The following is a 24,087-nucleotide window of genomic DNA, read 5'->3' on the forward strand; positions in this document are numbered from 1 at the left end:
TATAACATACATAATATAATGTAGTATAATATAATATAATATAATATAATATAAAAATAAAATATATAATATAATATAATATAATATAATATAATATAATATAATACAATATAATAAGGTCACTCACATTTTTCTGTCTATAAAATTGTTTAAATGGTTTACATATCCATATACTATATATATATATATATATATATATATATATATATATATATATATATATATACATATATATATATACTATATATATGTATGTATGTATTATATATTTATGTATTATTATATATATATATATATATATAATATATATATATATATATATATATATATATATTTAATTGATGGATGCCCTGTAGTACTGACAGTGTTCAATAAATTCACAATTCGGAGCATTATATGATGAGTAAAACCAACTCACACATTTCGTCAAACAATGTGACGGAAATAAAGTAAAACCAACTCACACTTCAGAGTAACTCTGTTGTGGGCCAGTGGTCACACGTTACGTCACTTGGGTCATTGGCTGTGTCCGGTGCAAACTTGAGTCCTTGGAAAAAAAGCTCTTTACTTTTTGTCATCATCATCATCATCATCATCATCATCATCATCATCATCATCATCATCATCATCATCACCACCACCACTAACACCACCACCACCACCACCATCATCATCATCATCAACATCATCATCACCACTACCACCACCACTATCATCATCATCATCATCATCATCATCACCACCACCACTACCACCATCATCATCATCATCACGATCATCACCACCATAATCCGGGTTCTTTCTCTTTCCAGCTCTCAGATACCATGGTCTTCCATCTCTTTCAAACGAAGACGATTTCGCAACATTCGTTGACCTTCATAGATGCCACCTATTCGATATTTTACTCTCTCTCTCTCTCTCTCTCTCTCTCTCTCTCTCTCTCTCTCTCTCTCTCTCTCTCTCTCTCTCTCTCTCTCTCTCTCTCTCTCTCTGCTTGTCAATAGGATTCCACAGTCTGACGTCACGTCCGCCTAGCAACGAATCGGCTGGCTCTAAACAAAAAAAATCCGTGCTTGGTCCGGGCAAGGAATAATTGGAAAATCGCTCAAAAAACAATTTTTATCTTAAATATGGTCCAGTGTTTTGTACCAGATTGTCTACACCAGTCAGATATTCACTCCTGCAAGTTTTACAGATTTCCAAATGGACAGGCAGACAAAAAATTGAAGAAAAAGTGGATCACTTTAGTCAGGTAAGCACGCACGCCTCGTCGAACATTTGCTAGAGTTCGTAGTCCAGATCTAGGTCAAGTTCTAGCTTACGTAGACCTATATTTTATGATTAAAGTGTACAATTGCACGAAATTATAAATAAAAATACATTCCAAACTAGGTTTTTATTGAAGTTGAAGCAAAAATGATATCTCAATCGTTTTGATGTTAAGGCTGATAAACTGAATGAGACTTAAGTTCTACTGATAAGTGATAATTTTTTTAAAAGGAGAACAAGAAGAAAGAGAAGAAAATATTTGTTAAAATCTTACTTTAAACTCGATACCTTTATGGCAAAATGAAAATAAATAAATAAAATAACGCAACCTCTCCCCCCCCCCTCCCCTCACGCAGATCTCTCTCTCTCTCTCTCTCTCTCTCACACACACACACACATACACACACACAAACACACATACTTTCCTCTTTTTTGGAAAGTTTCTCTGATTCTCTGCCATGCCTCCCCTCCCCGAAAGCCGAAGTGGCAACTCTGTGTGAACAAAGCAAGATGGCGGCAGGGACCTCTCTCCTTTACCTGTGCCCGACTGTTGACACTCCAAAGTTTCCATCACCGCACTGGCCAGTACAGTACTGACTGTAATAAAGAGAAAACGCCAGTCTTGCCACACTCAACCCCAAGATCAACTTTAACTGTAAATTTAAGAATTCATATTTTTATATATACCTAGTCAAAATCATCAAAAGAAGTAATGAGGAAGTGCGACATTTTGCTGAATGTGCGATTTCATAAAAGACAGGCGAGAGACCCACCAGTAACCTAGTCTCTTGCACACCTTTGATTTATCATGCATTGAGCTGGTGTCAAACAAGATAGTCTAAAACAAAGTACTTATCAAATTAAATAATATACCCAATGTGCCCAACAGAATTATTGTTTTTTTTTTAATCTTTTCATTTCAGGTGAAAGGACAAAAGATCCAACATCATCATCAAGAGTGTGTTCTTGTCACATCAGAGATGGTGACAAAGCCAACCTCCCTGAATGGTTTGACAGAAATAAAAATAAATTGTTTCCATCAGAGCCAGAAAGAAAGAAAAGAAAAGTGACACAAGGAATTCCCACCCCATCTCAATTGGCACCAACATCAAGAAGTCCACCACCACCACCACCACCACCACCACCATCATCATCATCATCATCATCACCATCATCATCATCATCATCATCATCATCATCATCATCATCATCATCATCATCATCATCATCATCATCATCAGCTCAACTCTCTTCATCATCATCACAAAGTCCCACCTTTAAAAAAACCAGATTCCTCATCATCATTATTTTCCTCCTCATCATCATCCTCATTATCTTCTCCCTCATCATCATCTCAACTCTCGTCACCATCATCACAGGATTCCATCTTTTAAAAAAACAGATTGTAGAACAAGTGAGGATATTTTAAATAGAATAACAAATTTAATTCAAGAACAAGAAATTACAGACAAAAATAAGGAAATAGCTAGCTTTAAAAAACCCAACTAAGTTAGATTCAACGCACTTACACTGTTTCAAGCCTTACAGAAAAAGTTCTTCGAATGGAGACAGGTGTACATTGTTTTAAAATATTTAATATTATTGTTCAATATGTTGAGTGCTTTAGAGGTAACATTATTTATTATAGTGGATGGGAAGTTCAGGAAGAGACAGTTGCATTAAAAGACCAAATTTTCATTATTACACTTATGAAACTTAGACAGAACTACGCTAACCTTCATATTTCACAATTGTTTAGCGTTAGTGAAAGTACTATAACAAATATTATACAAACTTTTATTCATGTTTTACATAAGCCATAAGCTTCTCTTTGAAAATGTTATGAAGGTTACATGCCCTTCTAGACATAAAAATAAACTATCAGCTCCATCATCATTTTTAAGATTTCCAAATTGCAGAATGATCATAATTGATTGTACAGATGACCAAATTGCTATTCCTAAAGAAATGGATAAACAACGGTTAATTTATTCTTCTTATAGGTCCATGAATTCTGTTAAAGCTCTTTTGGTCTGAGTCCAAATGGTGTGATAAATTTTATTTCTAAACTGTATCCAGGGTCTGTCTCGGATAAGGTCATTGTACAAAATTGTGGATTACTAAAACTTTTAATTTTAAGCCCTGGAGATTTAATTTTAGCAGATAAAGGTAATAAAGGTAAAACCCCATCCTGATTCAAGATATTTTACCTCAAGGAGTAACTGTAAATATCCCTTCCTTTTTACATAATAAATTTACTGAAAATGAGATTTTATTAACAAAAGAAATTGCTTCATGTAGAATTCATGTTGAGAGGGCTAATGAAAGACTGAAAAATGTTAACATCCTCTCATATATTCCAACCATGTTAAGAGAAACATCTGATATTATTTTTCAATTTGTTGCAGCACTTGTCAATCCCCAGTCTCCTCTTATTAAGGAGACTGCATTTTGTTAGCTTTGCCATTTATTTTGTACAACACACATATTTTGTTCATCATCATCAAATCACCATTCAAAATAATGGTTTTGTAGGTCCATACATAATTTTACATGATAAACATGACAAATTATGGCATTGTTGTATCAATGTATGTTCAATGTCATTAACATTGTTAAATAAAACCACACAAATTAGTTTTGGACTGAATCAACCCAAGGCATCATCAAGATAGATCTGTGGAAGTAAAAGAATAAAAGATTCAAATTTAGAGCTGCGACCATGCTCAATAGGCAAAAAACAAACAAACTAATAAAACGTCTGTTGTGGTCTTGTGGTATGACACTCGCTTTCAGATCAGAAGGTCCTGGGTTTGGGCCTCGCTCGGCACATAGTTGAGTCCTTGGAGAAGGCTCTTTACTCACAATCTCTCACCGTACTCAGGTGTCAAATGAGTACCTGGCCGTTAACAGCGTTGTCTCTGTCCGAAAAAATTGTAATATCGCCCAACAGGCATCATGTCCCGTCTTACATGTTAAATGTTGCTGTTGGCCAGGGACCCCTTGTAAAGCACTTTGAGCACATTTAGTGGATATTACGCTGTATAAAAACTCAATTAAAAAAACAAATTAAGTGATTCTTTCATTCATCTTGCTTTGTTGATAAGGGGGAAACCCGAAACGTCCATTTTATCTGTTTTCGTATATTAAATTGAAGTTCACATTCAATTTCACAATGTTATTGATTTCTTCGAGTTTCAAGCAGCAACATTTACATGACACCTTAACCCAATAGGAAGTTTAGTTTACCGTGACTAACACTGGTCTAAATAAATCCTTTATTCATCCCATAGAGGAAATTTATCTCTAGGGTCTATTCCCAGGGAAGACTGGAATAACCGCGGTGCAGCGCCGCAAATTGAGCTAGGGCGAGGTGAATGCTCAAGGCCACACAGCGCAGCGGCGGGTGAACGAACTCGGTACCTTTCGGGTACGAAGCAAAAACGTACCGCTGATCCACGCTGCCCCACATGAAGTATGATAAAATGTCTAGCGTGATTGGTGATTGTGATGCTCATATGAGTATTATAATAAAGGTTACAACACGATACTAAATAGTATGTAGTAGACTATAGTCAATGGCAACGAAAATTAGCGAAGCAAGACTAAGACCTCAAACACTCAAAGTCCGTGGTCCATAAGATAAAAACACAATAATTCAATGACTCCCCCTCTCTCTCCCTAACTAAAATCGAACGTAAACATTTAAATCTTTCCATTGGATATACTAAATCTGCCTAAACTCAAAGTAAACTGATTATTGTCCAACAGTAGTTTTACGGAGATGTGAGATTTTGAGAGTGAGAATGAGAAGACGAAATGACTTACCTTCACAGAATACTCTTTATTCTTCATGCTGGCTTGAACTTTGCCGAACATCAAGCCATCTGAGTAAGTGAAAGTCAAAACATGACCTGACTGATGATGATTTTCACCTCGCGAGACACTTTTATGCTCATTGGAGAAGTATTTCATAAGGGCGGTGATGGAAATAGAGTTCGTGTCAGCCATTTTTCTCGACTGTTTAGAGCCAGCCGGTTTGTTGCCATGCGTTGCTGCGCAGGATTACGTCACGACTTAGGAAGCCTATTTCTCGCTATCACTTCCACCCTTCTCCTCTTTCTCCCTCTTTTTCTTCTCCCACATGCAGACATCAATCAATACCTATCATTCTTCACCAGCTGGTATCAGATCATTGTATAACATGTCGTCATGACAGTTCTGATCTATCCGATAACCCCCCCCCCCCCCCCCAAAAAAAAAAATAAATAGTGAAAGGCCATACGTATTATATTCACTTCTTATGCGCCCCCTCCACAGTTCTGATATATCCGATACCGTCCCTTCCCCTTCCCCCCCCCCCCTCCCCCCACACACACAAACACACCCCAAAAAAAAAAATAAATAGTGAAAGGCCATACGTATTATATTCACTTCTTATGCGCCCCCTCCATCATCATCATCATCATCACCATCCTCATCATCATCATCATCATCATCATCATCATCATCATCATCATCATCATTATCATCTTTGTTACCCACATCCTCCTCCTCCTCAGTATCATAATCATCATCTTTCTCATCATCATTATCATCAATTTCACTATGCCCATTGAGGACGTTGTGACTCTAGCCAGGAACAGACGTGCTTGGTCCCGATATGTGGATTCCCTGTGTTCGTGACACTTTTATGCTGATGTAGCATAGCACCTTATAGGTGCCGTACTAATTACAATGCAACTCATACATACATACATAAACACATCAATTTCACTTCGCCGGCATCACAGCCACTTTAAGAAGGCGCCGAATACGACGTCCGCCACCAGTAAAACGGCTATGCGGTCTAGTGCTATGACACTCGCTTTCGGATCGGAAGGTCTTGAGTTCGAGCCTCGCTCGGTGCATAGTTGAGTCCTTGGAAAAGGCTCTTTACTCACATTCTCTCACCGTATTTAGGTGTAAAACGAGTACCTAGCCATTAACAGCGTTGTCTGTCGGAAAAAAAAAATTGTAATATCGCCTAATATCTCGTTCTACACGATAAGGTTGCTGTTCGTGAGGGGCCCATTGTAAAGCGCTTTGAACACATTAAGTGGATATTGCGCTATATAAAAGGTCAAAGCTCGAGCAAAACCACTGCTATCACTATATCATTCTGCCCTTTCCCCACACCAAGGGAAGACTGAAATAATCCAGGCGTCAGCCGCAGAACAGCCCGCAAAGTGAGCTAAGGCGAGGTGACTTGCTCAAGGCCACACAGCGAAGCGGCGGGTGAGCGATCTCGGGACCTTTCGGGTACGAAGCAATGACCGTACCGCTGAGCCACGCTGCCCCTCAATAAATATTGCTAGACAAGTCTGAGACTCCAGTTCGTTGTGAACTTGGCAGCCGCCCTAGTGTTTCCCATGCTTGGTGTAGATGTCAAGCGCTGCTGAGCGTAATCAGTGACATGCTATTTCAACAAACAATAGAAAAGGTGAGACAGACGGGGTTTTTTTCCTTTTATTTCTCAAATAATCACAGCTTCCTAATTTGATTTTTTCTCTATATTATGGGCTCCGGAGTATAAAACAAGGTATTGTTATTATTATTCTTCTTCTTCTTAATATTATTATTATTATTGTTGTTGTTATCATTATTATTATTATTATTATTATTATTATTATTATTATTATTATTATTATTATTATTATTATTATTACTATTATTATTATTATTATTATTATTATTATTATTATTATTATTATTATTATTATTGTTATTATTATTATGAAGCATGGTAAAGATGCAAGTGAAACCTTGATAATTTTAAATTGGGTGATGGATCACATGCTTCACATGTAAAGGGACTGAGATCGATCAGATCCTGGGTGCAGTCGAGATTATTTCAGACCCCCCCCCCCCCCCCCCCCCTTCTCCACCCAACAGTGATTGATTAGCTGGGTCTGTTAGATCTGGCGGGAAGTACACTGTGCAATAGACTAGCGTCCTATCCAAAGGATTGCAAGCAATTTCTATTGTCCGTTTCACGCTATAGAAACCGGGATAAACTCCGGCTCTATGGGCTCAAAGGCTACTGGGTGATGGAAGGCGTTGATTGCATAGTGCTCCTCTTGCGGGCAGGCGGAAGTTGTCGCAATAGTCCGGTCTTGGGTTCGGCTCCTATTGCCGCAAAAACTGGACTATGGTCACCTTAAGTATCTGCCTGGCATCCGAAATGATCAGCCCCATAGATCTTGAGCATCACTCAGAATTTTAACACAGGCATATGAAATATAAATGAAAATGCATAGCGTTGTCGGGTATCGCATTGCAATAATAATAAATTCCCTTTATTCATCCCATAGGGGAAATTTTTCTCTAGGGTCTATTCCGAAGGAAGACTGGAATAACCCATGCGTCAGCTAGGGCGAGGTGACTTGCTCAAGGCCACACAGTGCAGCGGCGAGTGATTGAACTCGGTACTCGGTACTTTTCGGTTACGAAGCAAAGACCGTACCGCTGAGCCACGCTACCCCCCAATTCCCTCATCAGTGAATCAAAATAGTCATAATTCTATGATTAAACGAATTTACCCGTGATGATTAATGGGAACTTTTGTTTTTATTTTTAAGGGTTTTACGGCGCTTGCAACACATTGTTTGTTTGTTTTGTTTTTAAGGGTTTTACGGCGCTTGCAACACATTTAGGTTATATCAGCGCCAGTAAAAAGGAAGAAAATGGGATAGTAAAAAGTTCTAGAATTACAATTAAAGCACCAAAGAAAAAGAAAGACAAAGGGGAACTGAGAACAAATAGGGATGAGATTTAGATTCCAAGAGCATATCACCAATGTACTTAGTTTGAGATCACCTATAAGTCTCATCCAGACACAAGCACAAAATCCAACAAAGAGGAACACACTCAAATGCTTACATTATACATTCAAAATAAAAATAATAATACATAACAGAGAGATGATTTACAAGGAAAAAAATATCATCTCCCAAAACAATAACGATGCATTTGACTGTTTCCTCCCAGCCAGGACTCCGACCAGGGCCAGGAAAAAACCAAGTAATCTCATTCCAAGACAAAGGCAGAAAACATGTTGGAAAACAGATATAAGGGTATAGAAGACACAGTATGTACCCCCCTGCCCGCTATGGGAGGTCAGGATCCCCACCCAGTTGCAACACATTAAGGTCATATCAGCGCCAGTAAAAAGGAAGAAAATGGGATAGTAAAAAGTTCTAGAATTACAATTAAAGCACTCAAGAAGAAGTAAGACATAGGGGAACTGGGAACAAATAGGGATCCGATGTAGATTCCAAGAGCATACCACCAATGTACTTAGTTTGAAATCACCTATAAGTTTCATCCGAACACAAACACAAAATCCAACAAAGAGGAATACACTGAAATGCTTACATTATACATTCAAAATAACAAATATAATAATAAATAACAGAGAGATGATTTACAAGAAAAAAAATCATTTCCCAAAACAATAACTATGCATTTGACTGTTTCCCTCCCAGCCAAGACTCCAGCCAGAGCCAGGACAAAACGAAGTTATCTCATTCCAAGACAAAGACAGAAAGCATGTTGGAAAACAGATATAGGGGGATAGAAGACACAGTTTGTACCTCCCTGTCCACTATGGGAGGCCAGGAATCCTACCCAGAATTAGTACAATTATTGTGACTTAAGATGGGATGAGAGTGGAGATAGAAAGCAACTTGGAAAACAGATAATATACGGGGGTAGAAGACACAGCGTGACCTGCTCACTATGGGAGGTCAGGAACCCCACCAGCACTCTTTTCATTCCTAACTAATGCCGTTTTGAGACGGTGGGTCACAAATAAATGCATAAAAAAGTTTTTAAAAAAATCAAACAAATAGTCCAGATATATACATAACTGAAAACTTTATTTATTCTCGGCACTCATCGTTACACACACACACACGTATGTTTATTTATTTGTTGTTGTTGTTTTTTTTTTACATTACATGGTATTATTACGCAGATGATGGCGATGATGTTGATGATGATGATGATGATGATGATGATGATGATGATGATGGTTATGGTGATGATGATATTGGTGACGATGAGAAAAATAAATATATTAAAGATAAATAGTAATAATAATAATAATAATAATAATAATAATAATAATAATAATAATAATAATAATAATAATAATAATAATATATAACAATAATAATAATAATAATAATAATAATAATAATAATAATAATAATAATAATAATAATAATAATAATAATAATAAAAATAATAATAATAATTTTTAAAAATCATAAAATCAAAACCAACAATAACAGCAAACAGACACGACTAAGATAACAAATCACAAACGCCATCAAAATGAATTGAATTTTATTAAACATTTCATATCATTTCAAAAATCCATTTAACATTAAATGCGATGCACACAACCAATGAATTTATCAACAAAATGACGGAAGAAAATATGAGTTGTCTTCATCTCTATTCTTTGTAGTTGTTGTTTTTCTCTCTTTCTTTCTTTCTTTCTTATTTGTCCTTATCAGAGCCTTCCATAAGTCTTCTCACTTCTTACCCAGGGTTTTTATCAACTGTATTATAAATACGGAAGAAAAGTCGTGACATCAAACCCTCCAATCTTTTGGTTCCTAAATCCTTGGGAAGTGTGTATGTAACCAGTGCTTCGGAGTACTTATAATGCATGGGTTCAAAAAAAGGTGGTAAAACTATTTTTTAGTAGCAGGATGTATAGGCAGAGTCTTAGGATTAGGGGATGTAAAAGAGGGGGGGGGGGGGGGTAGATTGTCTTTATTGACGACCAGCATATATTTGGATTGGAAAATAAGATGCCATCACTCTGAAACCAGAAGATGAATTACACAATGTACTTATTCAATCCTCCAGACGAGTGGTTTTACACTTCCAATGAAATAGGAACCAGTTTTAACAATATTTTTGACATCATACTTTTTCTTCCCTATTGGTGAATTCTTAAAATTCTGACAACGAAAATAAACAATTAAAATTCACAATTATTGAAAACATTCCAATTTGGAACGGTCTTATCATGAATGGTTGTAAGTTTTAAAAATAATTAGGTATAATAAACATAACACGTCACTAACAATCAGTTTTAATGATTGGATCAAAACCACGAATCACTAAACAACCACATTGGCAAAGTAATTCGGCCGAAATTATTAAGTTGAACATATTATAGAATGACAACAACAAAATGTTATTCTCTAATCTGATTTTTAAAACAAACAGTTTCTCTTACTGTTGTAGTTTACTTCACTTCGGTAACGTAAGTTTGATAATTCATATACATAAATAATTCTATGTTGAGACAATCAAATAATAACATAACACATCATTGAATATAACATTGCTACCTTTTCTTTTACGCAGGGAAGATTTTGTGGTGGTTTTCAATACTAATAAAAATGGTTATGATAATGATCTTGATATAATAATAATAATAATAATAATAATAATAATAATAATAATATAATAATAATAATAATAATAATAATAATATAATAATAATAATAATAATAATAATAATAATAGTAATAAATAAAATAATAATAATAATAATAATAATAATAATAATAATAATAATAATAATAATAATAATAATAATAATAATAATAATAATAAAATAACAATAGCGAGAAGTGATGGGAACTGATTTGGGAAGCACATATTATCATCATCATCAAAATAAAAAAAAAAACAAAAAACAAAAACAAAACAAACTATCGCATTCTATCATACACACTAAATTGCTTTTTCATTGAACACATTCAAAATTACACATTAAAAAATATTGTCGTCACAATTTTACACAACCAAGTGATTTAGTCATAAATACACTTTGGAAATATTCCATGAACACGGATGATAAAGTGTTTTTATTCAAACAATACAATCCAATTTAAGAATTGAGCATTTCAGAAAAGTATAATTTATGTGATTATAAACAAATTATTGAACGACAACTAGTACACAAATGCGTGTGTTTTGGGAAGCTCTCGTGAAAATAATCGGAAATCTATATTTTTGTTTAAATTTCAAAACTCAAAAGCATTCACCTTTTATTATAATATAGAATATAAACACATAATATTTTGGCTTTTATTGTAAATCAAATTATGAAAAAAAAATCATTAACTAAAACATAATTCTAAATTTCAAGTTTCATTAGATAAATATAGTTTATTTCTTGACAAAAATTAAATAACTTAACATCAATGAGTTAAACGAAATTATTATATATATTCTTTACATTAAATGTGCTTTACCTCGTCTGTCGCATGTACTTTATTATCAATAATTTAAACCATTTATGAGGTCGTGATAGGTTTTAATTACACACCAACAAATGCCAAATTTTCATTTAGAAAATCACACATATTCACACGTGTCATACCTACACACATCATTCAACACACCAGTTTGTGCACATTTCCAAAACGAAAGTGATTTGAAAATTAAAATTATGTCATAATCCTATTACAATCATTAAAAAAAAAACAAACAAAAAAACAAACAAACCAACAACAACATAAAATTAAGGTAAATAAAGAATAATTTCGTATTGCTGAAGTACAAGTTAAACATAATGAATGATACGAGAGACTTTCATCAATGTGTTGACAATAAAATTGAACACTGGGTATCATAAGATTCCAATAGCAACACACTCTCTGTGCGTCCTATAAATATCTCATGGTCGGTTATTTAGAATGTGGGTCAATTCTAAGTGACGTAAACACAACATTGAAAAAAAAAGACAGCGTCGTGTCATTGGTGGTTATTTTTAAAGGCTGTGTATACGTCACAAAAGGAAGTCACCATATTAAAAATAGGAGTTCATGTGTTATTTATTACGAATACGAGACAGGGCTATTGACGTCTGTTGCTGAAGGTACGTAGATATTGTCAACAAATGTAAAATGATTTAAGATATTAAGTGCATTAAGTTACATCCATAGTATGCAATCACGTGTATTCAAGACAAAAGGGCTCGAATCGGTAAATAGTTAGATATCTATCATCATATTATCATAGGTATTCAATTCAAATGCAAATCATTCGACAACCACACAAAAACAAACAACACACAAAAACTAAGGAGAATAAAATGTGGGGTTTCTTTTAGTAGTTTACTGTCATCATCACATTATGGAAACAAAAAGTGCTGGGTCAAAAGGGTTAAGGGTAGACACTGGAGTGGAGAGACACAAAGGGTTAAATGAGACAAGAATAGAAACTTTAAAAAAAAAAGAAGATGGAGATTAAATGACGAAATAAGGAATAGGAGAAGGAAGAAGATAAAATATATAACGTGGGACGTTGAGATATAGGAGTTGAAATATGAAGGATAAATTAAAGTAGTAGTAGTAGTAGTAGTAGTAGTAGTAGTAGTAGTAGTAGTAGTAGTAGTAGTAGTAGTAGTAGTAGTAGTAGTAGTAGTAGCAGTAGTAGAATAAGTAGTAGAATAAGTAGTAGTAGTAGTAGAATAAGTAGTAGTAGTATTTGTGGTAGTAATGGTACTAGTAGATGTAGCAACAGCATCAGTAGTAACAGCATTATTCGGAGTAATAAAAGAATAATAGGAAGACGAAGAAGCAGCACTGATTACATAAATAACATGTATGACAATAACCCTAATGATTCTGACGGTGATGAAGATGGTGAGTATCATTATTAAGATAACGAGGATGACGATGATAACGAATAAAGATAATGACGATGAGGATAAAAGGTGCAAGAAAAACAGTAAACAGTACCCAATACACACACAAGTACGTAACAACACCATAAAAGAAGAAGAAACAAATATTATCGTCAAATTCTGGTAATTATAAAACGGGTTTTTTAAATCACAACCATGAGAGGGGATAGGCAGAAAGACAACAACCATTAAATTTCAAGACAGCTGCTGGTGGTGCTGAAAGTAGTCTGTGCAGGGCAACAAGGAATTTAGATGAACAGTTCTCGAAAACGACATTTTTTTTCCTTCTTTCAATTAAATGAAAATACAATATCTGCTATTGTACGCACTTGATCGCTTATGTAGAAATCTGTTATTCGGAAACACGCGTCAACGCGAATATCCGGACAAGTTATGATTTTTCATTATGTAGTTTAGTCTCTCCTGAAGTCGTTGTATGGTACAATGTACCTTCCTGTTCTCAAAAACTAGCTATAATCTTTTTAATTTATGGAAAGAGTGGACAAATTTGTGTCAACTGGTAAAATGCCATCATTATGTAAGAAAAATAAATGTTCTGAGTTATTCCATTTACATCAACTCGGTTATAGCCATTCAAAATATTTCGGACTAATATAATATTTATCCAAATCCAACACAATCTCCAGTCTTCAAAAATAAATATTCCGAGCATGAGCCATTTTCACATCGGAGTCATCAGCATGTGAGGCACACACAATTATGGATTTTGTCATACAAATACTTTTAAAAACAAAAACAAAAAAAAACAACACCTTTTAAATGTGAAAAACAGAAAACTAAATGCCAAATTTTATGTCATTTTGGTTGGCGGCAGGACATGGCATCAAAAGGTTTGAAATCTTACGTGACATTAATGTCATTTTGTTTGGCTGCAGGACATTATATCAAACGTTTTGAAATCTTACGTGGTTAATATTATGAAATATGGGTAAAGAGTGTATTCATTTTTAATTTTCAAAAAATAAATTAAGTGTTTCAACAAGTTGACGTTTGAAATAACCTACACTGAGCACGCTACCACCGTCTTTTCATTCGCATATAAAAATAAAATATATGTGTACTTTTTAGAAATGTTGATTTGTTTGTAAGATTGCTTTTGTTGACATTGATAATAAGCTAAACAGTAACGATGATTTCATTTTCATACATACAAACATCTAGAAGTAATTATTATCATTAATATTAATATAGTGACGAGAAACGAAATTAAATTATATTCATCGTTACTACAGCAATAAAAAGTTTTAAAATAATATTTGTTTACGTCGCTAAATAAAATGAGAGCACCCCTTTTCAACGCCTTTAAAGTCGTGTCTCGTATACGTCACATGATTAGCTATTTTTAGAATATGTGGAGCATACACAGTTTTTGCAACGTCACATTAGGAGAGATCTTTCTATAAAAACTGTGTACACGTCACAAGCAATTCCTGAATTAGCTATTTAGCTGACCATGTGACAATCACGAGGTGCGCAGAAGGGCGTATAATTTAGTGATATATGGGAATCAACCCGGCTTTTGACATATTTTTTTTTCCACGTGAAATCATTTCCATTTTCTCGCCATACAAAGTCATCATTTCAAGATTCAAACGATCACATTGTCCGACAGTCAAGTTGGACAAGCGAAAATTGAGAAAGTATTGAATATATTATAAGCTAATGACTTACACACATTACATGTACAGTACTACCATCACCATCCGACAAGTCCTGCTACTGAACTGATTGAACACAAAGCATGTATTTGTATAAGGTATCAAAGTCAAACACTGCTAACCCTGGCAGTCCTACAAGCTACATGTTTTTTTATCGAGTACGGCAGCATTGGGACACTAAGACCAGGGGGAAATCGTGCGAAAACTTTTATCCAGAACGAGAATGAGAGGAAAATGAAAAGGGGGAAAACAAAATAATATAGGAGAATAGAAGGCGAAACAAAAAGGACCTCTCTTCGTCTAGTTGATTTCGACATAACACCAGAATGACGTTGCGGGTACATAATATAGGAACATCATTGTGCTACAGATTCAATACTATTCAAATTATCCTAACATCTGATATGTCATAGCCTCATACCAAATAGTGCTACGTATGTCAATTTTCCAATCTATCAATGAACGATTAAATAATAAAATACAAACTGGAACACACGGGGATACCTTGTGACTATTCCTTGTCAAAATGCTTTTAGAAATGAAGACTTAATACATTTTATTTGACAAATTATTGAGAAAAGGAGCATTAGAGTTCTTATCCAGTTCTTAAAGATGTTCTATAGCTATTATTACTATAGGGGGATATAAAGACGTCTATTTTATTTGTTTGTTTCAATATTTCAAAGCTAGTCCATTTACGATTATGCCATTTAAGTTGCTGGACAGCACTGCTTATCCTAGGCGAAGAACTAACTATAATGAATGTCTTGTTCTCTGGAAGAAGGATGAATGAAAAATAAACATTAAGTCAATTATAAGTTGAACAAAAATTGTTCAGATTGTTTGCTGTTTATTTAAGTGTTTTACGACGCTTGCCCCACACTTTAAGGTCATATCATCGACAGAAAAGGAAAGCCCAACTTATAATAATAATAAGTACTGTGCTCACCAAGCCATTTATAGTGCAGGGAATAAAAAGCCATTGACAATCGAATATTGTAGATAATGATTGTGGTTTTTGACTAATATTATTGCAAGTATTGAAATAATACTCCCAGCCAACACAATATTTATGTGTGGGAATAGAATGAAATTAGCGTAAACAAGATGCCTAACTCTATCAAATTATATATCAGATGTATATAAATATATATCGTATATATATAATTTTTGTAAATACATAAAATGTATAATAATAATAAGATATTAAGTGACAGGGGTATTGATAAAATCATATAATGATTATTTTGGCAAAGTTGATAAAAATGTTATTCAAAATATACAATGACCTCTCCTCGCACAAAGGCACACAATCTCAAAATCACAACTTCATGAAGAAAAAATAAAAATAATAATACAGAATAAATAGATAGAAAAAAAACAAGAACGAGAACAGATACAAATATTATTCGTTTCGAATATTGAATACAGTGTCAAACACAGAATGAAACGCGATTTTTCTCACCTAGGAATATACACATGATTTGGCAATTTGTTTATGATATATAGACGTAACCGTGAATAAAAATATAGTAACAATGAAGGAGAAACATTAACTTCAAAATCATAAATTCATGCTTTTTGCGTATTAAAGAAAAAATGAAAAAAATGTAGAAATGAACTAAACAGATATTACCCCCCCCCACCCTCAAGAATAACCAAGAAAAAAAGCAACCTCAAAAACCCCCCGAATATCCATAATATAAAAACAAAACAAAACAATAGCTATGACAAGAAAGAAGAAAAATTAGGATTTTAAACTAAACGCATCGACAGCAAGCTACAAAATAATTAAAGATGAAAAATAAAGAAAAAAGACATTTTTAAACGACAATTAAAAAAAAAAAGACTAGATAAAGAAGAGAAGATAAAAGGACAAGAAATGGACTAACACTAACAATTATAAAACTAAGATTACAAAGCACGAGTCTTTATTGAGCGATTTATCACACCGATTCTATGCTTGACTAAAACAACTGACTGTAATACTGTGTTATAAAAATGATTGTTTGGATATATATTGCTGTTTTTATGCATCAGTGAGTGAAAAAAAAAACAATCTAAAATCTTCTAGATATTTAGATCCCCACACCTTTTCATCGCCACAGATATTTTACTTATTTCTTGATTTTGACTTATGCTTATTTCTGTTGTTTGGCTGGCGTTTATAAAATTATGAATCAAAAAATAATTGAGACTATTCAATGTAGGAAACATGTGTACATTTTTCCCAACAAAAATTAATTAATTAATTAAAATGTTTAAATCAATCAGAAAAAATAATACTTAACTTAAACGGCATTAAATTTTCAGCCGAACTGACCGGACACATGAAAACACATTATAATATAGAAAACAGAAAAGTAAGTAATATTTTGGCTTGACGCATGTAAAATTGGCAAATACTGGAGAATATGACAAAAACATAAAAATGATGAAACAAAAGGTTTAAAGATGATGACATCACCTTTTTTTGTGCACGTAACAAAAAAAAAAAAAAAAAACGATCAAAGAAAAAACAAAATAAAACAACAGCAAATTAAACCAAGACATAATGTAACATCGATTTTAATTTTTTTTATGTTTTATAAAATCGATAAATTTAAATCGTTTAAAATAATATAACAATTAGTACTTGTTGTATGTTATAAGCTAAAAGCATCAAAATGATATCTGATATTTAACCACCCCCTTAAAAAAAAAAAACATCCCAAATTTTATAATTGGCACTATTAGTATTTTCGACGAATTTTTGAAGTTGATATGTAAAAAGAAATCATTATTCTACCTCACTTGATTTTATGTGTATGGCATCAAATTTTCAGTTTTATTATTATATTAAAACGCAAAAGGCTCGATAATTTAAATGTCACTAAATCTGTAACCAATCTTCCGTTATTATGCCATCACCATAGCGCTATTTCATCAGACACAAGCAAATAACAATAGTCTTTTTAAAATTATTATTATTGTATATTGCACAGTAACACAACAATAAAAAGAAGCAGTGATTCAGCTAAATTAATATAAATATTTTGGTTTTCTGCGAAGTTCAGAGACATAAAGTGTGAACGTCGCATAACCGGTTTGTTATATCGCGAACTGAATTAAGCGCCTTTCATTTTTTATTCATATTTATAGACAGAAAGATATTGACGTCACTCGGGTCTTTGTTATTGTTTTTTTTTTTTTTGTCATTCGTGTTTATGAGTAATTCTCACTAAACTGTATTAACCAGACTATAAACGTTCAAGGTTACACATCGCTGTGTGTTGGTCCGTTATACTTCCGGATGACAATGTTGTGAGCTTCTTAGCCAAGCGCACACTATCTATACCATATTATACCACGTGAATGGTCATCTTGGTCAACTGACCTTTGAATACCACACGTCTACAAATCTCATCCTAATTATATAAGAAATGGGTTATTTCTGTATCAAACAATACCTTGTATCTGTCTACAGAAACACCATTTTTCGTTTCTTGACACTCTTTGCTCCAAAGTTTTATAACTGTTAATAAAAATTTAGTTGCTAAATATCAAATTTCCCTGATCTCTTGTATGTTTTTGTTTGCTGGTTTTTTTTTAGGGTTTTACGGCGCTTGCAACAAATTTAGATCATATCAGCGTCAATAAAAAAGGAAGAAAATTGGATAGTGAAAAGATTCTAGATGTACATTTAATCAAAACGTGTCTCCAATTATAAAGAAAAAGTTATATCTGAAGTGATTTTTATCACATGAATATTGTGATTATGATGAATGGAAGTGGGATGATAAATTTAACAATGATGATGAGCCTTTTACAAAGGTATCACCTCCTACAGAGACTTATGCGTAATATTTGGTAAATATTAATATTCACCTTTTCCTTTTCCAACATGTGAGAATAAACAAAGTTTTGCGTATTCAGACTAATTCCATTACCAAAATAATAAAATTACAGAGACAAAATATAGTATTAACATTAATGAAATCAAGGTTACATAATATGCAGGATATTGAGTATTTTAAGAAATAAAGCAAAATGATTTTCAAAACACAAGGAATTAAAACGAAACAAAACATATAACCGAAAGCATATAAAAACAAGAAAAGAAAAAAAAAACAACAACAAAAAACAAAACAAAAGAACAACAACAAAAAGCAACCCAACAAACAAATAAAATAGTGAATACTAATGGTTACACGTTGATTTTCGTGGAAATTAAACAGATTGAACAATCATACATTATCAATCATTTCACGGTCCTAAAATTACCCAAAAACTCTCGCCATTATCTTCCTTGTAAAAAAAAATGATTAATCAATTTTTGAAAGCTTCAGCATCGCGAAAAAAATGGTTGTACCTTTTATCTGAGCGAGGCCATTTATTTAAAAAAAGGCAAGAAAGTTAAGAAAAAAGATCAAATAAATATGAGTGAAGCAGACTCGTATCAGGCTTATTATATAAACGAATTGCATTAAATTTTATCTGACACTATATACAACACAACTTTTTGAACAATTCCAAACTTAAATGTGACGCATCGTCCCAATCCGCTATTATATTAGCGTGGACCGAATGACGAAAAGAGAATCGAATGTAAAAATGACCAGAGATATCACAATTTACTTTGGAGAGAAAGATAAAGTGAGTAAATGAGACTCCCTTTTATATATGTGTCACATTTATTGACTTTATCCTTCTCTCCATTTTATTGGCTCATTTAGGGACCTCCAGTTGTTGGTTTTACTACACAATTTACTTTTCAGTTCCTTGAGAATTTCAGATTCTTTCTTCTCAATGACTCAATAAAAAATAGCACGATTCTCATATTTCTGGTTATAAATTCATTGTTCACCATCTCAACCATCCCGACATAATACCGTTTTGAGACGATGGGCCACGAATAATAATTATGCCTTCTGATCGTGTGGAATTAATTCGATATAATAATAATCATTTATTATCTTTATTCTTTTATGAATAAATAAAGGAATGTTATCATATATGTATTTTTTTTTCAATTAATTTATAAACGATATGGAAATTACAAGCTTCCCTTGAAGACTAAATAAATCTGAAGAAAACAATTTAATTCACTTTTTATTCATCATTATACATTAACCTGTCGAAACTTTTAAAATAACATTAACTTAAATTACAATTCATAATTTACAAGTAAGTCATTTATTTAATTCATATCACTGTTATTTGACACCAGTTTTATCAACTATGATGCTTCAACCCTGATTTTCTCATTATGAGCAGTTTTAAAACAAAGATAAAAATATAAACGAATCAAAATCAAATGCAATAATTTGACTATTGTTTTGCGAAGACAAAAGTAAAATTTATGTTATCACATTTATACAAATCTATTTTACAAACTACATTTATCATAATAATTCGTTACGTATATTATTATATCATTTATATCATTATAATATTCAACCAAGAATGACATTACAGATAAACCATAACATCACATTTTATTATGTAAATAGGTATTCAGTCAAATATGTTACTTCATAACACAGCAGTAAACAAAACAATTAAAATATGACATAAATGTAAGTTTAGCCATTGTTATCAACCGTCATTGACAATAATAATAGTAATATGGTTATTAAAACAAATTGTTGACAAAAAATGAATACATATTCCTTAATTTACATCGTCAAGAATATGAGGAAAAACATAAACCTTGACACTTCATGGTATATTTTTAAAACAAATCATAACTGACCCTTTTATTTTCTAGACTTCCCTCCGGGTGAAAAATTGCTAAACAATAATCACCATTATAACATCATTGTTAAACCAAAGTTTAAAAATCTACCCCTCTGCCTGCCTGCTTGCTTGGGTCTCTCTCTCTCTCTCTCTCTCTCTCTCTCTCTCTCTCTCTCTCTCTCTCTCTCTCTCTCTTTTTTTGGAGAAAAACAAAATGGTTTTAAGACGCAGGTTGACCTAACACACATTGTATTGATAAAACTAATAACGATAAGTAAGGTAGTGGGTTCTGTTCGGATTCTGCCTTGTCAAAAAACACATCAAGTCTAGTCTTTGAAAGTATAAGGGTAATATAGGTTTACAAAAAGGAACACCCTGTTCAAAGACTGGTTTCATAGGAATTGAATGTCAACTGACAAATAGTTTTTTAAAAGGGAAAAAAGACATTAATATTTTTTTAAAGAAAAAAAAAAAAAAAGGAATACTATAATAAATGTTTAAAATTCTAGTATTATATACAGGCGTAAATATCTCAAGTATATAAAAATAAAGGATTGATATGTATAAAATTGACTTAGATATCAATTAAGAACCATCTCATGGGAAGTTTTATACAAATTAAAATCTGATATCATATACTGTAAAAACTTCTACTGCTTCTAAATGTTGACTAGGTTAAGGAAAAGAGAGAAATTGAAACTGAAAGAAAAAAAAGAAAGAAGGAAATATTAATTAAAGAGCTGTTATTGATAAAAGATGTGATGAATTATCAGATTTTTTTTTTTTTACACAAATTGATCATAGTGAGAGAGCAGTTTGTAAAATATGTATTAGTTGTGCGATGGTAATTAAATGTTGCGAAAGAAATTTGTAACTGTTTCTTTGGTATATCGTGTACAATAAACCGTTATATTTATTATGGCAATCCAACTACTTGAATAGTATTATACCATATCTGATTTAAATGGACTTGGTTTTCCTGGAAGAAAAGAAAATAATGTTTTTAACTGCATACGCTGTAAAGATTTGTAGTTTCTTAAAAAGGTAGGGGTGAGAGAATATTATAACTTACAATTTAGCAAATTTTATGACCGGTTTATATGATTAAAAAAAATTGATATGATATCAAAATGTCAAATAATATTGGCATGTGTGTTAAATATCCAAAATCAATCATAACAAATTATAAATATTGAAATTCCAGACAAAATAGGTGACAGCAGACGGAATATCTACAACTACAACTCTTTAAAAGGAAATTGGGAATTTAAAATTATTTATATTAGCGCAACTAAAGTTTGAGAAGCAATATCTGACATATATATTGGAATTCATAAGGTAGTTTTTTTTGTCTCTCTCTCTCTCTCTCTTGTTTTCTATTGATTGTATGTAAAAAAATAAAAATAAAAATAATTCACAGAAGTTCGGATGCCCATGGCCTATGTATGAAATAAGGTCAACAATGGAGACCCATTGGCATGATGGTTTATAAATAAAATTCTATCCAGAATCTTTGATATAGGGTCTGAGTTATACATCTTTGAATGACCATTCAACTCCTTTCCAATGGACAGTATTTTATGTTGAAACTACTAATCAGAATTGTGAAATAAATATAAGATATATTATAATATCGACGATGAAACGTGCACAATATTGTGACAACTTCCGGTAACCAGCCAGTGAGTCAAAACTGAGGTTGGAAATTCTGGTATCTGTTCGCCACGTTTAATATCACTATTTCGATTAATAATCTAAGTGGGTGAATAATTGACTAGTTTCATTATTTAAGTATTTAAAAGCGCCCTGCATCAACAGATATGACGTAATGAAAAAAACAACAAACCAAAACAGCAGTAGTCAAAACAATTAAAACATAAAATCAAATACGAAAATGGACGACAGGAGTTATTTATTTATATTTAAAAAGTCGGAATAATCTTTGGGCAGAAAAGCTAATCTTTAAAATATCATGGGAAAACATATTAAGTTAAATGTTAAGAATTAAGACGCGACGAACATAACATTATAATATAAATTATGAATGAAAAAAAAAAAACAAAACAAACAAACAAACTAAAACCAAACCAACGAACCAATAAAGTTACAGATTAAAGCAGCATTGATTGATGGTTTGAAGTTTGGAAGGAAGTCCAGGAAATGAAGTAACACATCTTTACCCATTATCTGTTCACATGAATGTAAATTATTTGTCACGAGGACATCCCTGTTTACTTGAAATTGTCTTTTAAATATTTATCTATCAGGGGAGACTAATAGTGGTGACTACAACGACCTCAACATATTATTGATTTGCCTCCAGCAGGATTAAATATCTATATAAAAAACAATGTGATATTTAAAAAAAAAAAGATTTAATTTATCTTTATGTTCTCGACAGGCAAAACAATTGATAAAATCAAAAGGAAACAATACATATTTTTGTAAAAATGTCACACCAAAATTAAATACTGAAATAATCAACTATTGATTGTTTATATGACATTTATTATTCCAAGGCAAAACTTCATGGCTTTTAAAATTAGGCGAAAAATTCAGAGGTAAGCATAACTTAAATGCGCATTTCCGGTTAGTTTCCTTCAGGAGGTTTTTGTTTATTTTGACAATTCACATTCTCATTACTGAGTAATAAATAACAAATGTTGTCTTTCATAGCATACATGATTATCTTATTTAATTGAACAAAAAATATTTTACAATGGATGTAGCAATATTTCACAATGGCTTACGCATTACGCAACATTGTTTTTTTTTTTACAATCTATATATCTGTCTCAATGGCTTTTTTTTTCTCTCTCACATAAGTATTACTTCCATATTGATGTTGTTATTACTTAAATGGGCGGGGATTCAAATTTCTTATGGACAACTGATTGCTTTTTATAGAATAAAAATATGCTGGGTACAGTATAAATACTTATCAAAATAACATTTTCTCTCAAAAAAAATCTTTAATAGCCAGCGTCGTCCAGTAAAATATAAGCTATGTCAACAAAAATCTGATAAATCTCTTCTTAAAGAAATGTAGCAAACCAATATTCAAAGGAATTCGGATTTAATAATCAAAATTACAACGGATTCTCAAATACGACGAAATGTGGCCTTCTGTGACGCCAGCTTCGATGTATCTGAGATCTCTAGAATTGAACTGCTCTTTGGGAGATTTACCAATAAATTATAATAAAACATTGTTACTCGTGCGTAAGCCATGTGCTTAGTCAACTTTTAATATGGTGAAAACTTTGGTCGCTCTGCAGTCTTGAAAGCTGTGGTAGCCGTGAGACCCAGTCTCATCTTGGTTGTCATTGCTTTTGGGGACGACGGTGGAAGCGGTGTGGCTAACGTGTGAGGGGCGCTCATTGCGGCGGCAGCGGCAGCGGCAGCACTGGCAGGATCCATGAGGGAAGGGTGATGATGAGCCATGCCATTGAGCCCAAAAATGGCAGCCGAGGGCGGTGGAGCTCCGATCGGCTTGACCAAGGGGAAAGCGGCTAACTGGTGTCCTGGAGGTAGTGGGGGAAGCTGAGCTGGTCCGAGGGATGTAGGAATGGGGGCAAGCGACGCTGCCGTTGGGTCAAGGTTCAATGTCTTATGCAATTCCATACTGCGAGGATTATATGAAAAAAAGGGACGGGCGGG

The 24,087-nt window shown here is 33.0% G+C and overlaps 1 protein-coding gene and 1 long non-coding RNA gene across 2 annotated transcripts in view; both read right to left on the bottom strand.

Annotated features, from left to right (window-relative positions):
- Positions 1–3,303: 3,303 nt before the first annotated feature.
- LOC144957933 (uncharacterized) lies at positions 3,304–5,349 on the bottom strand. The gene is made up of 2 exons (XR_013642259.1): positions 5,098–5,349; positions 3,304–3,946 (listed from the first exon to the last, which is right to left on the bottom strand). It is a non-coding gene; the product is annotated as an uncharacterized LOC144957933 (long non-coding RNA).
- A 12,536-nt stretch (positions 5,350–17,885) lies between these two features.
- The window catches only part of LOC144957602 (poly(rC)-binding protein 3-like), a 243,585-nt gene continuing 237,383 nt past the window's right edge, over positions 17,886–24,087 (bottom strand). The window contains 1 exon segment of the mRNA XM_078888945.1: positions 17,886–24,052. Within this exon segment, the coding sequence (XP_078745071.1) occupies positions 23,674–24,052 (379 nt within the window). The 3' untranslated portion in view covers positions 17,886–23,673.

This window comes from Berghia stephanieae, chromosome 12 (assembly GCF_034508935.2).
Source record: "Berghia stephanieae isolate SIO BIC M18660-M18661 chromosome 12, UCSD_Bste_1.3, whole genome shotgun sequence".
NCBI classification, from domain to species: Eukaryota; Metazoa; Mollusca; class Gastropoda; order Nudibranchia; family Aeolidiidae; genus Berghia; species Berghia stephanieae.